The 19,255-nt window shown below is 42.8% G+C and overlaps 2 protein-coding genes across 6 annotated transcripts; one reads left to right on the plus strand and one right to left on the minus strand.

Moving 5' to 3' along the window:
• Positions 1–700: 700 nt before the first annotated feature.
• Positions 701–7,218, plus strand: MCTS1 (MCTS1 re-initiation and release factor). The gene is made up of 6 exons (XM_079318993.1): positions 701–867; positions 1,420–1,572; positions 2,327–2,424; positions 3,485–3,618; positions 4,636–4,703; positions 6,783–7,218. Exons 1-6 carry the CDS (start codon positions 857–859, stop codon positions 6,862–6,864), a joined length of 546 nt encoding a protein of 181 aa, XP_079175119.1. The 5' UTR covers positions 701–856; the 3' UTR covers positions 6,865–7,218.
• On the minus strand, positions 7,042–11,734 carry C1GALT1C1 (C1GALT1 specific chaperone 1). 5 transcript variants are annotated; one of them, XM_079318991.1, is made up of 2 exons: positions 11,451–11,566; positions 7,042–10,840 (listed from the first exon to the last, which is right to left on the minus strand). In XM_079318991.1, the coding sequence occupies exon 2, from the start codon at positions 10,833–10,835 to the stop codon at positions 9,879–9,881; it is 957 nt and encodes a 318-aa protein (XP_079175117.1). In that variant the 5' UTR covers positions 10,836–10,840; positions 11,451–11,566; the 3' UTR covers positions 7,042–9,878. The 5 variants fall into 5 exon arrangements, with proteins under 5 accessions (XP_079175117.1, XP_079175118.1, XP_079175115.1 ...); XM_079318992.1 differs by lacking the exon at positions 11,451–11,566 and adding an exon at positions 11,712–11,734 and having other exon boundaries at positions 9,476–10,840; XM_079318989.1 differs by having other exon boundaries at positions 9,476–10,840; positions 11,396–11,466.
• Between the last annotated feature and the right edge of the window lie 7,521 nt (positions 11,735–19,255).

Raw genomic sequence — 19,255 nt, forward strand, 5'->3', positions numbered from 1 at the left:
AGGTTAAGACCTCCCTTTTGACAAAGGCAATTTTTGAAAATTTGGCATAATCTTGCTGTTTTAGGCAGGCATGAAACCAATGGCTCAGGTGACTTCAGTAAGATGTGCTGTCTTTCTCAAGAAGGGTAGAAGTTTACCTTGTGCTTCTGTCATGAGGTAGAATATGATGAATTTTTCATTACAGTTTTAAGAAATGTGGTTGCTTGTTTTATTTGATGAAACCTCAGATAGCTTCTGCCCTGCTAGTTTGAAGATGGCTGTGTTTTTTCCAGTTAAACGTATTTTGTGTTTAAATACCAGCAGCTATTAGCACTTCGCTCGTTTTACCTGGCAAACAGCGCGGTGCCTGTAAGCGCCGAGACAGCCCCACAGGGCGCCGCGCAGGGGCAGCGCAGAGCGCGGAGCTACCGGCGCTGCCGGAGCTGCAGGAGCTGCCGGAGCTGCAGGAGCTGCCGGCGCTGCAGGAGCTGCCGGCGCTGCAGGAGCTGCAGGAGCTGCCGGCGCTGCAGGAGCTGCCGGAGCTGCAGGAGCTGCCGGAGCTGCCGGCGCTGCAGGAGCTGCCGGCGCTGCAGGAGCTGCCGGCGCTGCAGGAGCTGCAGGCGCTGCAGGAGCTACCGGTGCTGCCGGAGCTGCAGGAGCTGCCGGCGCTGCAGGAGCTGCCGGCGCTGCCGGAGCTGCCGGCGCTGGCCCCGCCCGGCGCACGCCGCGCTCCGCCCGTTCCGCGGCCATGGAGCGGCGCTTCCGGCGGGCGCGGAGCGAGGGACGGCCCGGCCGGAGCCGCGTGTGAGCAGCGCCGAGGCTCTGGGTGCCCGCCCGCCGGCCCCGGCCTCCCCGCCCGGCGCCCCCCGCCCGCAGGATGTTCAAGAAGTGAGTGTGCAGGGCTGGGGACGGGGGAGGCGCGGGGAAGGGGAATGGAATGGAAGGGCAGGGAAGGGGCCGGGCGGGCCCGGCGCCCTCTCAGCCCCCGGCTCGGCGCTGCGCCGGCGGGAGCGGCCCCGCGGCCTCCTCGGCTTTGCCTTGGGCACTCCCTCGTTAAATGGAGCTGAGTCATTAACTTGTCCCAACTTCGGGTGGTAGAAAGCGCCGTTGGGTGTTTGTGTTACCAGCAAAGTACTCTTGGAGTTGAATAAAATAGCACTGTGTGCCAAGGTTTATCTGTGAGACTAAGCACGTGTTTTGTGGCCGTACAAAAGTTTAGGGATGAAGAGAAGCTCCTAGGGGGGGAGTCTTTGCCTTCCCCCTGCCCAGTGTTCCCAAGGGACAAATTTAAGCCTCATGAAACCCTGCATTTGTAAGTTGGACAGTCAGTCTGCTATTAGACTTTTACAGTGAATTTATAAACATTTCTGAAGACAGCTGCCGAAAAATGCATGTTTTGTGCAGCAAATGGTGCATTTCTAAAATACTTTCACTTGACAGATTTGATGAAAAGGAGAATGTATCAAACTGTATCCAGCTGAAGACTTCAGTTATTAAAGGTATCAAGAATCAACTGATTGACCAATTTCCTGTTATTGAACCATGGCTAAACCAAATAATGCCAAAGAAAGATCCAGTCAAAATAGTGAGATGGTAAGTATCTTTTCTCTTAAACTTTGCTTTCAGGGGGCTAGGATTGCTTTCTTTGTGTGTTTACTTTGTACAGTAGATAAACCTAGCACTTTTGATAGGCATCCATCATCTCTTAATAGCTAATAGTCCGTGTTATGGCCAAATTAGAAAGTTGGCATGTGCTCATTGTGCTTTAAAGGCACGTGCTAGTAGGATGCTTGAGGAACTTAAAAATGCTGCCTTGCAGTTAATGTGCAGTATATGTGGGGATTTTCCAAAGATCAGCCTGTTGTTGACAGGAAGCATTCAGTTTTATGGACATGGAAGCACAAAATTGTTTGGATTTTTGTCAGTAACATTTTGTACTATTTTTGGGCTTCCATATATTATCTCGATTATTTTTCCCTTTTTCTAAATAGACAGTAGTACATTTTTGCTGCGTTGTTATTCACTCTTTGTATTGCAATCAAAAAGGAATACCAAAGAAATGCAGTTTATGTACTTTGTCAGTACAAATATGGGCATACTTTTTTATGCAGTTTCTGTATTTGGTCATACTTCTTTTTTTCTTGAAGGTGGAAGAGGTGAACAGGAGACCACTGCTGAAGAGCAAGTCATACAAAAAGATAATATTTTTAGTTTTAAATTTTGTTGCTAATTGACCGTTCTTATTCTCAGGTGCTAAGATAGACCAGACTCCATAAAGTAAAATACTGTATTTAAACTATAGAAGGGTTAAGTGGCTCTTGGAATATTTTTTTCTTTAATCTTGCAGTCATGAACATATAGAAATCCTCACTGTGAATGGGGAGCTGCTGTTCTTCAGGCAAAGAGAAGGGATTTTTTACCCGACGCTAAGGTTGCTTCACAAATGTAAGTTTCCTGGGGGTCATTGTGCTGGGAAGAGAAGGGTGGCAGTGTGATTCCACAGGACATCTGTAGAACCAAATTAAAGAGTTTCCATTCCATATATTTCATGCATATACATATTCCAGAATAGATCTTAAAGATACAGTATACTTTCTTTACTGGAATTTATTAATTTTCTGTTTCACATGTCTGTGTTAATTGCTTCCATTCTATATATTAAGCAATCTGAATTTTGATAAGTTAGAATTAAATTGTGCAGAACTCTGTAAAATATCTTGAGAGGCTCCCCTAGGACAGAGATATAAATTTTGCTATTATTGGTCCCTATCTTTTTTCTTTCAAGTCTTGTTATTTTACAAATATTTGTAAGTTCTTACTAGAAAAATATTCTGTCTTCCTGTGTTTAATGATGTAGTGTAAATCTGTCTCCAGTAGGAACTTATGCTGCATGCTTTTTACTTTTCACAGTTTACTCTTGCTGTTTTTTTCTTGCTGCTCCACTTGATTGTGTTACCCTGTTAGGGCTCCCAAAATGTTATTCAGTCAGATCTCAGTGTTGGAAATACTTCAAGAAGGTGTCTACACTTGAAGGATGGCTTGGAGAGCTGACAGCTTTCATGGATTTTGTCCATGCTTGCCTTTTTAGTTCTGTTAATGTTAAACTGTTTTTCTTTCATGTTGGAGTAGTTGCAGGATTTAAGACTCCTTACTTTTAAGATCTCTTGCGATGGGCACTTGGGTGGGTTTTTTTTCCTAGGAGAAAATCGTTGCTCAGTCTATGGGTCTGTGAGTGTGCAGCAGCCATAGCCTGAAGTGCTGATTGCCTTTGGTTCTCAGATAAAAGATGTGGTGTGGGAGGACAGAACCTGTGTCCTTTTTGCTCAGTATATGTGTCCTTTTGGGACAGTACCACCCAGCTGGAGCTCGGGTAATTGTTTCTCAAACTTCTTACCCTTGCAGAACACTCTATATCTAGTTGCCCCATTTAAACTGACTTGACAGTGAGCTGTTGTTGTTGTCACGGTGCTGTATTAATTGCAATGCTGTATCTTTCCCCTCCTAGACCCATTTATTCTCCCGCATCAGCAGGTTGATAAAGGTGCCATTAAATTTGTCCTCAGTGGAGCTAATATAATGTGCCCTGGCCTGACGTCTCCTGGAGCAAAGCTTTATCCTGCTGCTGTTGACACTGTTGTTGTATCCTTCTTAACATTGAATTATTGCTCACTGTTAGATGAGTTAAACTTCTGCTCTTGTGTTTCAGTTGATCATTATCTGTATTACTTTGGATTTTAATTTGGTTTCATGAAATAAATAGTAATCAGAAAGGAGTTGCAGAGGTTTAGATAATTGCTTGGCAAGGTTAAAATCGTTCATATTTTTTCACTTACTGTATGTTCCAAACCACATAACTATTCCTGCTGTACCTTGGGTGGGTGGCTGTTCCATATATCTCATTGGTAAGTGGAGCTCCTAAGTGATTTTATGCAGAATGGTAGAAGTAGATGAGGTGCAGTGTAATTTGTTCCCTGCCTCCTTAGTCAGTCTCGTATTCCCTTCAGAAGAACACTGTCCTATTCCTAGGGAATTAGGAAAGATATTTAACATCAGCTTTACTACAATCTGGACTTGATCTATGTGCCTGATGAAGTTAGCATATGTAAAATGAGGAAAGTGTGCTAATTCACTCATTATATTACTGAGAAAAGAACCCTGAACAAATGCAGCATTTATAATACCAAGCTGTGCTGCATTTGTTGTTAGTTAGGTGCTATAGGAAAAGATGTCATGTGTTGCTAAACTCTGAAAACGACACATGTGATTTTAGTACTTGTGGTTTTTAAATTGGTGTCTCAGTTCTTCTGTGCCTTGGAATCTAAAATGGCCCCACAAACATGTGCTGTTTTGTTCCAGAAAGGCAGACTGTCATCTCTGTGTTAGGCACAAAGGAAGAAATGTAGCACTGGGAGATTTTTTTTCTGTAATTGCTGTTCCAAGTTCATAAATATGTGCTTTGTTCTACACACTGATTCAGTTGTTAAATTCAGTACATTGTTTTGCTTATCTTTAAGAACTGGAGCTCTAGAATTACTAAAAGGTTAAAAGTTCAACACTAGCTTTTGAAAGTGTTTTTGGAAATAATTTCTTCTTACTGCTTCTACTTTTCTGAAATAGTTTAAAAAGAAATCTGTTTTCCTTAGCAGTAATTTGTAGGCAATAATGGCAGAGGGAAAACAACATGCGCTGTGTGTGGGAGTAATGAAGATGTCAGCTGAGGACATGTAAGTGTTTTAAAAGCTGTAATATAACCTGTCCTATCTTATTCTTCTGTTAGTTTGGAGTATGAGCACCACTGTCAAGGTTACTGCATTTGCTGTTGCAGCGTGTGTTGTTCATGTAGAGAGTTAGTAAGATTTCATTTTGTTGACTGGTATTCAGGGAAAGAAGAGGAGGCAGGGAATGTCTTCTGCCCTTACTGGGAATCAAAATAGTTCTTTTCATGTGAATATGGTTTTTAAGACAAAACAGTAGTAGTACTACTGAATGTTAGTATTTCTAGTACTTCGATTATACTTTCTCCAAGATCTTGTTGAACAAAAAACATACTTTTATCAAGTACTTACTACCTGGACTGGGCAAGAGATGTGATTTGGATTTAGAGGATTGAAAACATTGAAGAGATTTTTGTCTGCAAGGACAACAGAGATTCCAGTCCTTCTGGAGCTTGGTTGCCTGTCTAGGCCTTTTTTTCTCTGTGGTCTGCTCTTTTCCTTTGGAGTGTACCCACATGCAGCATTCCTGCTGGATGTGCTAACTTAGCTGAGCCTCTTGTGAAATTTACAGGTCTGCTCAGGGATAAACTGAAAACTATTTGAGATAGAAAAGAGATATAGAAAATGGATGTTAGTTGTTCTTGGCTTTCAGATAGTGCTAAATTATAAGTAGCTAAATCAGTTTGTCATTTTAAGTTCTATTAACATCTTGCAGGATGTGAGGTGCACCCAGCAGGTGTGGGCTGTGTTGGTTTCCAGACTCGTCTGTCACCTGTGGCAGTGAGGAAGCTTTTTTGTGAAAATAAGTCACTCTTTGTTATGTGGTTAATTCTCAGCAGAAGCCTGTCCTAAGCCATAATAGTAGCACGAGGCAGAGAGGTGAGAATGTCTTAGAGGACAGGGATAGAGTAGGACTGCAGAAACCTGGATTTGGACCTGCTGTAGCTGTTGAGGAATTATATTCTTCAGGATTCTTTGTGGTGCTTGAAAAGACTCTGAGAGTAAGAGGAAAGAAAATCTATTTGTGTCCTAGTCCTAAGAGTGCAGTGACACACTGAGATCTTTGCAAACCAAGGTCTTTTGTGTAGCTAACTTCAAATCCACCAGCCTTGCAGCTGAATATACTGCTCCTGTGAGAAGCAACATGAACTGGAGAGGAAAATAAAATGATACTTATCTCTGTTAGCCTGTTAGCTGCTTTTTTGTGTGACACTGTTCCACAATTTTTTGATTTAGGCAATGGGATTTCAATCTCTTGGTGTGATTACTACATAAAATGTGTTAATACTGTGTTAGCTGCATTTTCCTTCCTGATTACTTTAGGACACGTTGTGAAAGTAATGGAACACTTGGTGTAAATAGAATAAATTATATATCCAGGGCCATGAAACTTGTTCTTACTCTCAGAAAGAGATTTGTCTTGTTTATTGTGGAAAAACTAGTTGTTTGTTTTTTGTTTTTAAACTAGAAACACATTCAATGCAGACACAAACCAGTAATTTTTAAAGGATGACATGACTCAAAAGATAGTCAATACTATAGAGGACAGCATGTCTGGAACAAGCTGCAAGTCTTTGGCACATAAATTTAGCATTTTAAATTCCTTATTAAGTGGGTAGATGATTGCAACTAGAAGTGAGGCAGCTCACCTGCATTTGATTGTGTCAATGGCACACTTGGAACCAGAACTTGTCAGATTCCACATTCCAGTTGTCTTGTACCACATCCTGTGCTGGGAGGGGAAGGTTCACATCCACTGTGCTACTTCAATAGAGAAATGGTAAAATTAAGAAAAGTAGCAGAAGTGTTGTCTGAAGAACTGTGTTCTACAAGGAAGTAGTAAAAATACTCTGGAAAGCTGTTGAAAAAAGTGGAAGGCAAGTATTGTTCTCTTATTGCTTGTCAGCAATGTGGGTACACGTAATAACAAATATTGTTTCTTGTCCACCTGTTGTGGAAGATAATGACTTTATGGTTGATAGCTTTCCCCTTCCAGTTGACAAATGTTGCAGTTTCTACTTGAAATAATGTATTTTGTAGTGCTCTTTTATATAACCTAGCTAATACTGTACTTTTTTCCTCCTACAGTGAGAAGGTCAACAAAGGGATTGGTATTGAAAATATCCATTATTTAAATGATGGCCTTTGGCATATGAAGACATACAAGTGAAACAACAGGAACTGTTACTCCAAAGGAATGCACTTAGGTTAAATGTGGACTGCTTTGTAATTCCTTGTTTTTAATGTGACTGAATGTACAAATTATTTTGTTCTGTGGCTATGCTAAATAAATCAAATGCAAAAGTTCTGTTAGGCTACAATAGTTTTCTAGATTTCTTTTTATTACAGTTATTTTGTTTTGTCTTAAACCTGAATCTTCAGTGACTGAAGATATTGGATGAAAGATTCTGCATGGAGTAGACTATTTCAAATGGGAAGGAGAAAAAAGCCAAGAAATGTTTACATTTTTGTGCTCTTCTAATATAAAGTGTGTGTGAAATATAAATATGGTTTATAAAACCTCTTAAGCATTTCAGATTTTTTTTCTTCTGATTGACATCTTGTTAGTCTACCTAGTTTCAGGTTTTTTGACATAATTTTTTAATTTATTAAGAGCATTAACTTCATTTTGCGTAAGGATTTTCTCTTTTTAATATGCATTTATCTGTATAGGATTTATGAACTCAGACCAATACGTGGATTAGAAATTCTTTTATGGTGGCTCATATCTGAAGACTTTATGTATGTTCAGATTTCTACCTGCCAACACTTTGATACTGCTCTCCTTCCAGTGGAGTTTGTAGTAATGGTGGGCACAGTCCCAGTGAAGTCTGTGCCACCCTGGTGCCTGATGCTCTGTTCCCTGTGTGCTGCCTTATTTGAGGAGCAGAAACAAAATCACTGTTAAATAAAGGCATGACAGCAAAACAGGTTTTTTCAGTGTAACCAGGAGCAAGTTTTTCAAGTGGAATCTGAAGAGCTCTCAGCTTGTGCACACTGCCACGTCTCCATACAGCTACAGAATGGGTTCAGGAGCACTGTGTGTCTGGATAACCCAATCCTTTGTGCAGCATACCCAAAGCTATGCCTATGGAACAATGGAATACTGTAATAAATTAAGGAAACTTTTAAGGTCTACCACTCATAACTGTCTCTGGAAGCATTTATTAATATTTCAAGTCTTTATTCTAACACACACATTTTACAACAGCAGAATCTAACTTCTTGTGCCCTGTTCTGCAGGCTTGGTTTCCCCACCCTGGGACCTTTACAGATGATAGTAGCCAAGGTGTTCTCCATTTGATTCTAAAGGAAAGTTAAGACATGGCAGAAGGAATGTATTGCCTAATAAATGCTGTTTTTAAAATTAGGTAAAATTATTTACCAGACTATACTTGTGAAAATGACAGGGTACATCTGAAACTATCACTGTAGGAAAATAAAATTTAAGCAGTGTTGCAGAAAGAGCTCTGATCAGGCCTTCAGAGTGCTGGTGAACATTTCTGTGTATCTTTAAGATTTCACTGTAAATGTACTGATTTCTGATAAGTACTATACTAAAGGGTTTTTTTTTCATGTGTGTAAAATGAGCTGATCTTACCTTTTGTGGTTTGCTTTTTACCTTTCCATCTTGTCTCTTCCTGTTGTCCCACAGCACCTCAAATCTGTGACAAATGAGATTTTTTTCTTGTTGGAATTGTTCACTCTCATTCTCCTGACTGCTGCAGGGGGTCAGAACTGTTTCTAATCATCAGAAACACTGACATTATCTGGTTTTGTCAAAGTTTTTGAAGCTGTATTATGCTGCAAGAAGATACAAGTCAAATCTGGTTTAATTTACATACCAGTTTAGCAAAACATCAAAGCTACAAGTTTGACCTAGGTTTTGGCAGTAATTGTGTATGTTTATGTTGCTGTCAGCTGAACTCTGACTGACAGGATGAGAAAGTTGCATCTTGTCTCACATTTCAAAAAGCAGCTGAGCTGTGGGACCTTGTATGAGGGTCTGAGCAGTTGTCTTACCTTTCTTGTCAAAAACCTGATGCTTAAAAAATCCCAAGACGTGGATAGTCTCATCAGCTCTGAAGCAGCTGTTTCACCTGCCCACTTGCAGCTCAGGGTAGGGTGTTAGAACTGGTTGGTTAAAGGCGAAATAACACAGTCTGCTCCCATGTTTTATGAATATCATAGTACCAACAAAGCCCATGATAGTCCTAAATGTAACAGATGGATTCAGTATCTTCCTGAAACCTTGAAACACCCATATCAGGTCAGTGAATTCTAAGCAGAGTAAGTACTGAAGCACTTTTGTCTGCACATGCTGTCAGTGGACAGGACTGTGACCCAGGAACTTGTACAAAATGGAATGCACTCTATTGTTTAGAAAAAAAAAAAAAAAGCATCAAAAAACCCCAAACCAAACACCAAATTGTACTGACAATTAGCCAGCTTCTTCCTTGTAAGCACTATAAGCACCCACTAACAAGAGTAAAAATAATACTGAACCTTTATTCTAACATGCTTATATGGAGTGAAATTTTAAATGAACAATCTTAGGCTAACAGACTCCCTGACCATGTTAATACCTATTCAAATACAGTTTATCTTTTTCTTTTGTCTGCTTAGAAACAGTAGTCCAAAGGGCACTCGATATTACTCTGCTGCAAGATTTCTTGTCACCTTGCTTCCTGCTGTTGGGAGGCTGCACGTGAGGTGGCAGGTGCTGTATAAACTCAAGCTATTGTGTAGTTCAGTGTAAAAGAAAAAGCTTCAAGTTAGTCTTTGAGACTGAATCTGTAGTCAGTTTTATTGGTACATCTTAGAAAGATATAAAGACATTCCAGAAATGCCTGGACGAACTGAAATAATCAAAGTCTTGCAAAAATATATTTGTAGGAGTAGACTAAAGTTCATTTGAGTTTTCATTAATAAATATTTACATGTACAAACCCCCCCTATAAACTTAATCTCCTTTTTATTATTAACATTCTTTTTATAATTTCATTCCAGCACCGTCAAAAGCCAGAAGCATTTCTTTATAAAAGATTTAGAAAAAAATTCTCCTTCCACTTTTAAAATTAAGAGTTCTACCAACCCTCCATGTGCAAAAACGCCTGTACAGCAGTACCAGAATGTGCCAGTCCAAGTGTGTGCTGTGAGAAGAGCCGACTCCACGGTTCCAGGTCAGTCATTGTCCGAGCCCGGCGGGGGCAGGAAGACCAGGGCATCAGTGTAGGAGTGGCCGTAGGGCCGGAGCCGGTACACCCCGTACATCATCACCTGCATGTGGTTGGGGGCCAGCCCGCTGAAGGTGATGGCCATGTCAGAGCAGCAGCCGTCCACCACCTGCTGCGGCTGGGTGGACATGGCCTCCTTAATGAGGGCCCCCACGGATTTCGTGTTGAAGACATCTTTCCCTTCTGAATCTTCGGCGTTTTCGGCAAACACGCCGGTGTACTTCAGGCAGATCGCCAGCTGTTTGTCCTCTGCGAGTTTCCAAATCACACCTCCCTGCTCTGGACACTTGTCAGGGTCTCCAAGAACACGGGAGAGTCGTCTTAGTGACTCAATACTTAGGACGATTCCTCCCTCACCATCTACGTACTCAAGGTCACCAGATTTCACAGTGTGGCCTAGGTAAAAAGGCTGTGAGGCGTCTTTTTTCAGTAAGAAATACTTGAGATTTTCAATTATAGCAAATGTTGTTGGATATGCAAGGAAGAACCAGCTGAATTCATCCTTGTAGCGTTCATATGCTATCTTGTACGCTTTCCGCATCATCACCCACATATCCTTTGTGTTGACAGCAACAGAATCGAACACTTTGACATTTTCTGAGCTGTAGAATTCTGCCTTGTCACAATGCTTGCTCCAGGTCTCCCTTGCTGCAGCCCAGTGCCCCAGATCTTTTGGTTTGACGAGGATGATACAGTAAACACGGATGCTTTTACTAAGCTCCACACGTTCACCCTCTGAAAGGTTTAAGACATCTTCCTTGTTGGGAGCCTGGATGTGGTGATGCTCGTGGTGATGTGCTTTGGTCCCGTGGCCCACTTTAATGTGTCCGAGGAGCGTGACCAACATGCAGAAGACTCCTCCAAGCACCACACCCTTGATGAAGGAGTTGCTTTCAGAAATCATTTTTCCTAGAAAAGAGACGCACTGTAAGGACTTAAAGGCACCAATGCGCTAGCGCGGGTTCCATATGGTTCTAAATGCAGTCCTCAATTTCTAACCCCAGCTGCAGTTCCCTTATCTCCCGCACCAGGACAAGGCTGGTGAAAGCCGTGGCGCCATCCAGGATCCCGTCGCGGCTCTCGGTAACGCTACGACACGAACCCAGTGCCCGGCCCCTCTCTGCTGCCGTGCCCGCAGGGCCCCGGCCCCGCCGCCTCCTCGCCCGCAGCACCGAGAGGCCGCGGGACAGGCTCGGGCGCTGACGCGGCCCCATCACGGCCCCTGCGCCGCGGCGTTTCCCGGGGAGCCCTCCCGGAGGCCGGCCCCGCCTGCCCCCTCCACGGCGCTCGGTGTCGGACCCGCCGCAGCTCCCTGACCCGCGGCCCGGCAGTACCGTCACTCCCGCCGCAGCTCCCTGACCCGCGGCCCGGCAGTACCGTCACTCCCGCCGCAGCTCCCTGACCCGCGGCCCCGGCAGTACCGTCACTCCCTCCGCAGCTCCCTGACCCGCGGCCCGGCAGTACCGTCACTCCCGCCGCAGCTCCCCGGGCTCCCGGGCTCGCCGCTCCCGCCGCTCACCAGAGCCGCGCGCGCCGCCCCTTCCTGCGCCGCCGGAAGCGCCGCGCGGCCGCGCCGGGCTCCGCGCGCTCGGTGGGGCGGGGGCGCCGCCTGGCGGTGCGCGCGCGGCCCCGCCGCCCTCCCGGCCCCGCCCGCCCCGCGCGCTCCCCTCAGAGTCCCCGGTGTCCCCGCGCCGTTCCCGAGCCGCTCGCAGAGCGCTGCAGCAGCACCTGCGGGTCCTGCCGTGCCAGCGCGGGTGTTAAAGAACTTTCCCGGTCTGACCGTTCACGAGACCCTTGGCAGTCACGCTCCCAGCGCCAGAAACAGTCGCTGCTCGGACAGAAGCCTCTTCACGGCGGCTCCAGTGACAAACGGGTGCCCCGCTTGGTTCCCCACACACTCCACCCACACGGTCACACCAGCTTTCCTCACCCGTTCGACCCCAGGTTTCCCACAGCCGAGTCTCAGATGTCTCGTCCCATAAAGGGATTTATTCGCGGCACAGCTCGAGCTAGTGCCTCCGAGGAGGATCCCAGTTAAGCAGCCCCTGGGTTTAATCCCGTCAGTGTCCCCTCCCTGACCTGCTCACTCCTCTGCTCCTGTCCCCGTCTCTGTGTCCATCCACCTCACTGGCACCCGTCCTCCTTTCTTTTGTTATCCCAAAAGATCGGCAGTTCCCGGCTCTTGCTGTCTGTTTCCATTCACCTGGCTGGCATCACTCATCTTTCTGCCCTTTGTTATCCCCAAGATTGGCAGTTCAGACCTCGCCTCGGGCTCCCACCCAGAGCTCAATCTGCATCTCAACCCGTATCTTGCAAGAAAAACTCAACTTTTTAGCACAATCTCTGCTTTTAAATGAGAAGATATGTGAATGGGGACATAATAGTAAAGGAAAGGAAGAACTGGCGTTAAACTGTATCCAGGATCAAATCACATATATCCAAGTATATCTAGGATCAAATATATATCAAGTGTATCAGTATCTCAGGTATATCCAGGGTCAAATCACAGAGATATTGCTATAAATTTCCTAACCAATACAATAAACTGTGCTTAAAGCATGGTACATTTCACTTGTTCCTCCGCCTCCCTGGCAGAGAGCACAACACACACACAGTTAGTTAATATTTAGAATAAAAAACCCCCAACTTATTTTCAACTAATATAACATTTTCTTTCCTTCAGTGATAATTTTTCTGATCTCCAGATTGTCAGAATCCCTTTCTACACATCAACTCTCAAGAACTTGGAGTTGACACCTGACTTGAACAAGCATCACAGTAGAACAGTTTGCTCTCTTTTTCCACCTGCCTCTTGAAAAGAAAAAAAAGAGGTTTTGCCTCTTTGTTAGCTGATCAAACTGTACCCTTAGGAGTGCACAGTGATTAGGATAAAGTCTTGTATAGGTTTTCCCTATTTTGTAAGGTATATCCTCGTTGGAGGAATTTAGCAGGTTTTATATACCTTAATTTGCAACTGAGGTGCTCTGGATTTTATGGCATCTGTCTGGGTGCTTCAGATGCCTCAGTTATTTGAAAAGTTTTTTTTTTTTTTTTTTTTTTTTAGGCTCCTGGCTGTACTACAGAATTCAAGGCTTAACAATGCTATATTTAGCAAAAAGACCTGTAAGACGATTGATTGCTTAGCTCTTCTGGGCCTGGGGAGCAGTTGGTTGAGGTTCAGGTAAAAATGTTACAAAATAATTCCTTTGGTTGGGTCAGTGCGTGTCAGAAATGGCTCGGTTCAGTGGAACTAAATGCCAATTACACACAGTGGTAGGAGAGTACTGTCAGCTTGTATGGGTGGTTCTGTTGGGGAACATCACTCATCGTGTATTTTCCCACGTGACTGCTTTAAAGGAATGTGGACTGTCAGGTTTTTATCACATACCAGAGACTGGAGATGAGTTCAAAGCTTTTTTTTTTTTTTTTTTAGTATCTCCTGTTTGCAGAATCAATTGTGGCTTCCAGGGCTTCAGCAGTTTCTTGATCATGTACCTTAGAGAGACTTGAATGAGTTGCCACTCACTGCTTCAGCAGATGCTTCGACAAATTGTTTTCCTGCTTAACTTCAGGGAGGTGCTTTCCAGGTCTCTGACAGAATGACTAATGTAGCTACAGATCTTGACTGTTGCTTTAATGTCTTTTTAACATTGCTTTTATCCAGCAGTAGATCAGTGAAGAGAAAGTATAAAGAGCATAGAAAGCATGCTATAAACCCAGAGAGACTGTCTGGTTTCAGAAATTGTTTCTTGGTGTTAAAAAGACTAAAATGGCATCATAATGCATTAGGCCTCACAACAGCAATTGTTAAGTGTTTTGGAGCTCATTGAAACACATATGTACTCCTGTTAACTGTCCATCTCAAATTACTACAAGAAACTGCTCTTAACTATCCATCTCAAATTACTACAAGAAACTGTTCTTAAGAACTTCAGGGGATCAGTATTTGAAGGCACTCTGCCATCGGCTTGGGAACCAACCAAATCTCATAACCCCGAAAGGGCAAGCCCTAAGATGGAAGCTAAATAAGGAAAGTCAAGGGAAATGCTCAGTGACATCACAGGAATGAAACAGGAGAACTGACTCCTCTAAGATCACTGCAAATGGCATTGCATTGGTTTTTTATTAAAACATGCACTCCTATATTGATAGAGAGTATTGCCAGATTTCAGCTTTGAGTACTGACTTGCTGTCCATGGAGATATTTGTTAGCTGCAACTTCATCCCTTACTTCCTACTGATCCTTCATGGATCACTCTGGAACAATAGCAGCCTTTGGAACCTACAGACCTATATCAGGATCTACACTGCTGACAGAGCTAATAAATTCCATGGTTCATTGCTTATCTGCATAGAAAGAACTGTTTGTTATTTTCTATTTGTCTTTTTTCAGTGGCTGTAGCTGATTTGCCTCCTGGTTCTCTTTCTTGCCTCCGAGGAAAGACATCAAACATGTTCTCGCTGTGTGGTGCAAAATATCCTTGAGAGATTGGCTATTATCAAAATATATTTGATTAGGAACTTTGTTCCAATTAATGTGAAATGTTTCAGCTGACACATGAGTTGTCATCTTTTACAGGCACTGCTTGTTAATGATCACAAATGAGTGTCCAGACCCATCTGTCTTGCTGCTATGTATGTGCTCAGCAGGGAGGCTGGGCTGGAGCCTGCAGTTGCACTCAGAACAGGTAACTGAAGCCAGGGGAGAGTTATTGCAGGTGTTTCTGAGCAGTTAAAACACCCACCAGCTGAGCTACATGTCATATAGAAAAAAAACCCTAATTAGGAAATACTGTTGGAATTAAGAGAAATGCAAAGGTGAGGTTGAACTGGAATAGCTGACCTTGTTGTCACATCATCCATGTATTTATAATGCTGAAGCTATTGGAAAATGCACAAATTCTGCCTGTCCATTTGACTACATCAGAGGAGGGGGGTTGTTACAAATGAAAAGGGAGAGCTTACACAAGTCCCTTGCTCAGGTGTCTGGCAGTAGGCAGTAGCTTTATTGAGGCAGCCAGCACCCCAAAACCCACTCTCACTTGCAAGTCCTTAATAACGACCAATCAGGTCTGTTACAATGTGAATTATTTATTGAATCGATACAAGGAAAACAGACATAAGATTAAGACTTTAACAGGTTTACATACAACACAGAATAAACAAAAGAACTACTAGCAGACAAAATTACAGTGCATGATAATGCACTGTGTTACAGCTAGGGAAGAAATAGTGTAGATTAGGAGCCAATGTCACTTACCAGCAAATGATGGTGGTGTGCAAAGACTCTCCTAATTTCTCTCAGTCCCAGGGAAGTATCTCAATGTGAACATCTCCACATTGAGGAGAACTCTTCTACACACTCCGAGTGTGTATAGGAGATTCCTGATTTTGTAAAAATCACAGTGGTCTTTCATAGTTGTAAAAAGTGCTTTTCTGTCCGTCATTTGTTTCTGGCTTGTCCTTTCCCACCATTCAAGGGAGGTTGTTTATTGCTGGCTAAGGGTGTTTTCAGCTGAGATAATTAATCCCAAGACAAACCATTCTGGCCTAGCTTAGCCATGGGAGAAGTAGAGATAAACTTTGCTGTATCAGGGTGGAAGGTCCTGTCACAGGGGTCAAGTATGGTCATGGTCTGAAGGCTGCAAACTCACCTGGAGTAGCTGAACACCCATTGGAGCCAATAGAGATGGTGCAGAAAAAGGGCTTTTAAGAGGAGGCCAATTGTGTTCTGGTACAATATGGTCCTTCCAATCATTTCATGCAGCCCATAAAGTGTGTAATTGAACAAACATATCTGCTGAGGTCTTCAGTCCTATTGTTGAAAATTGTTTGGGAATCCCTATTTTGAAGTCATAAAATAGTGAGGTAGAGATTCTAGTTTCTAGGAAAATAAAGCCATATTTCTTCATTCAGTTCACAAGCACCTGCTTGGCTCAGCATTTCTTTTGGAGGCAGATGAATTCCTGAGTCAAACTTTAGCCACCTCTTCTGAAAATTTTGCCCTGCATTCTCTTCTTCACTTTAGTTTTACATTCAAGAGTCTGGATCTGAAAAGACACAAACTCTTTGTAGGTCATGTGCATCTTGAGTCACACACAACACCAAAACCTTGTCATTAGGGTAGGCACTGGGCAAGGGAAGAAAGTTTTAAAGCCATCAAGTGTCATATTTTTAATGCTTATTTCAGAACTCAGATTGAAATATTTACCTTTGAAAATGTGTTCTCTCCAAATGTTGGACAAAATGCAGAAATTACAGTTGAAAGTACCTCCTATAGGGGGTAATGCATAATATGATCTTTTAGCCTTGAAATCTGTTAAATTGATGAATTATGTTAAACAATAGCTTTAAATCATTTTTCTCGCCCCTTTCTTCCCTGAGCACTGTAAAGGAAGGGCTGGGCATTGAAATGGTTGTTATTTAGATGGTGCCCTCAAGCACAGGAAGGTATGTAGAAGGAAAAGATATGTGACTTCAAAAGAACTTTGGACTACTTTATAATTTCTTCAATTTTTCATGTGTGTCGCTGAATACAAAACCCATCTTATTCTCTGAGTATGCTAAATCAATCAAGTGAATGCTAATGTCCTGCTGGCTCCAGCAATTCAGCTGGAATTGAACTATCAGAGACAATGCCTAGAGCTGAGCTGACATCATTGTGAGTGGCTCCAATGCACAAATACAACAAAAAGAGAATAGAAACTAGACATTTTAATGTCAACTCTCTAATAAGCACAGGAAAAAACCAAATCATCATTGATCAAATAAAAAGACAAAAAAAAAAAAAAAAAGAAGAGACAAAGATAGAGAAATCTTATTTTCAAGATCCCAAAGGAAAAAAAAGTTGAGATGAAAATAGCATTCTACTAGAAAGAATGAGTTCTTAATAAGCCTTTAAAATAAAGTGCATGAAACAGTGATAAAGTGATTTTGAAGCATCTTTAAGGAGCTTAGTTTTGTTGGTGTGGTGTTATTTGAAAATGGCCCTCTGTAGAAAATTATGGTCCCAAATTATGATTTTGCAGGCTCAGATTGTGTAGGTAGGAAGCACCATTGTGAGCAGCAGTGATGTAGACTGAGATGCCAGAAGGGGAACTTTGTTCTTCTGAAGCTGCCTTAATGTCATTTATGGACAGTTTATGGAACCTGAGCACAGGACTAGGCTTGTGTTTTGGTTAACATGGATTCTGTTCCAGTGTCTGAGAAAATGTATTTTAGACATTGCCTTGGTTTGGCTACCTGCAACCTGGAGAGACACAAAAGTTTCTGGCATGGTACTTTTTGCAAAAGGGCTTATGGTGAGTAAGTCACTAAATGTAAAGACCTGTGAATTTATGTCAGCATTAACCCACTGAGGGAAGAAAAGAAAGAGGAAGGATGGAAATAGAACATATGTCAGGCCTGAATGTCAGTAGCTTCCACAAGATGTTTTCTTGTACCAAATGCTGACATCTCTTCATTTTGCTAAGGAAATTGAGGCTTTGAAGTATCAGATTCTCCAAGCAGACATTTGCTTTATTATAGCAGTGTTGAAATAAGAGACTCCTGAGCTATATGTGTGGAGGCAGGTATGTCTGCTAGATATGTGTTTGCAACAAACTGGAATTACCAATGGTGTTAGAGCAGAACTCAGAGCCCTGTACTGCAACTGTAGATCTGTGATGGAGAGGAGATGAACCATGGACATTAAATGCCTGGTCCTGGGGTGTGGGAAGAACTGTTTCATCTTTCCCTGCCAGCTGAAGACCTGTGAAAGAGAGAGCTTGTTCTGTGTAGGAGATGCTGTCACTCTGGCGCTGTGACTGGGTGTAAAAGCTGTTTGCTTTCTGGGGAAGCAGTGATGTCAGCAGTGTCAATAGCAGGCACACGGGAGCAGGGAGTGGCATAGACTGCGGGCAAGAGAGGAGTGGACAAGTTCTGAGTTTGCTGCATGTGAGATCAGCGATATGTTAGATTTCAGCCTATTTATGTTTTAAACAGCTGTTGCTAGTGATGTGCTGCCACACAAGGGCTCAGCCTGGCCAGTCCAAGCCTGCTGCCTGGTTTATTTCCCTTTGGTTTGGAAACAGTGGGCTGTATTTAGGTTTGTCGCTCGCACAGCTGCTGTGCTGCAGCTTTTTACTAAAGCTGTACTGCTGATGACTAAACCACAGCAGTCCTGTGCTCTGCCTTTTACTGGCCTTTGTAGAGTCCTTTAACAAATATATAAAAATGCAGATGTGCCACTGCTCTGAGCTTGATGGTGGTATTTACAGCATGACAGAGGGACAGCTGTGTGGGGGGAGGCACCAGGAGGAAGGCCCCTGGAGATCCCTGAGCCTACAATACTCAGTACTACTCCTGGCTCCCTGCAGGGCTGGCACTGAGGATGGCAGTGATGGGAAATGAATTTTGGTTTGTTTGCACCAGCAACACCTCCCAGCAGTCTTGTGAGGGCAGGGAGCAAACCACTGCCACTGCTGGATGGGGCTGCAGGTACAAATACGTCACATCTCCTAATTCCTGAGAAAAGGAGGTCCCAAGGCAGTGAATAGAGGGTTATTCTGAGAGGCAAGGGAGAGATGCTATGTGCTGCATAGTGTTCTCTCTTCTCCCCTAATTTCTATAGAGTTTCCATATACTTCATACTCTTTATGTGGGACTTTTGTTTTTAATATATGCAATATCTAGGATAATTTGCAGAGTATGCTCACGATTTAAGATGCCGGTATGATGGTACATGGGTAATTGTGCCCTAGTCCTGCTCATATCTAAACATCTATCTTAAGGTAAAAAAAAAACCAGTAGCTCATTGCTGCACCTCTGGGTTTAAATTTGCTATCTTATTAATCTGAGGAATTTTTCTTGCGGAAAAAAATTATGCATGTTTGGATCACTTATATCATACAAGAGGAGGTGAAGCTCCTATGACAGAACAGAAAAATCTCTTTAGGAATGTGAATTGTCAGTGATGTGTAGTATCTATTTACAAGCTAAAAGATTGAATTAAAAGTAATAATTATGTGCTGTTTTTGCTGCCTAAGTAGGTTAATGCCATTATGGTTGTGCTACTTTAATGGAAAAGCTTAGAATCAGACTAGCATGGGAATACTAAAAATTTTAATGGATTTCTGCTCAAGTCATTTTTTCTATTATGAAACAAATCCACCGAATATATATAACTAAGTCTTTGGATTCAATTATTAATCCTCTCTTCTAATTTGAAGAGCAAAATTATCACTTAACAGCAGTTCTCTGAAATAGAATTTTAATGATTCTAGTCATCTCATACTTGAACATGTTTTTTCCTGATCAATACAAAGTCAGAAGATTCTCAGTTTT

Source organism: Erithacus rubecula, assembly GCF_903797595.1.
Source record: "Erithacus rubecula genome assembly, chromosome: 15".
In the NCBI taxonomy this organism is placed as follows: Eukaryota; Metazoa; Chordata; class Aves; order Passeriformes; family Muscicapidae; genus Erithacus; species Erithacus rubecula.

What these genes read in the sequence shown, in the direction of transcription:
- MCTS1 (XM_079318993.1), top strand. An exon ending in CCAGTCAAAATAGTGAGATG is followed by an intron (nt 1,573 to 2,326) that starts GTAAGTATCTTT and finishes TTAATCTTGCAG; the next exon opens with TCATGAACATATAGAAATCC. An exon ending in GCTAAGGTTGCTTCACAAAT is followed by an intron (nt 2,425 to 3,484) that starts GTAAGTTTCCTG and finishes TTCCCCTCCTAG; the next exon opens with ACCCATTTATTCTCCCGCAT.
- C1GALT1C1 (XM_079318991.1), bottom strand. Translation starts at nt 10,835, where the DNA reads ATGATTTCTGAAAGCAACTCCTTCATCAAGGGTGTGGTGCTTGGAGGA.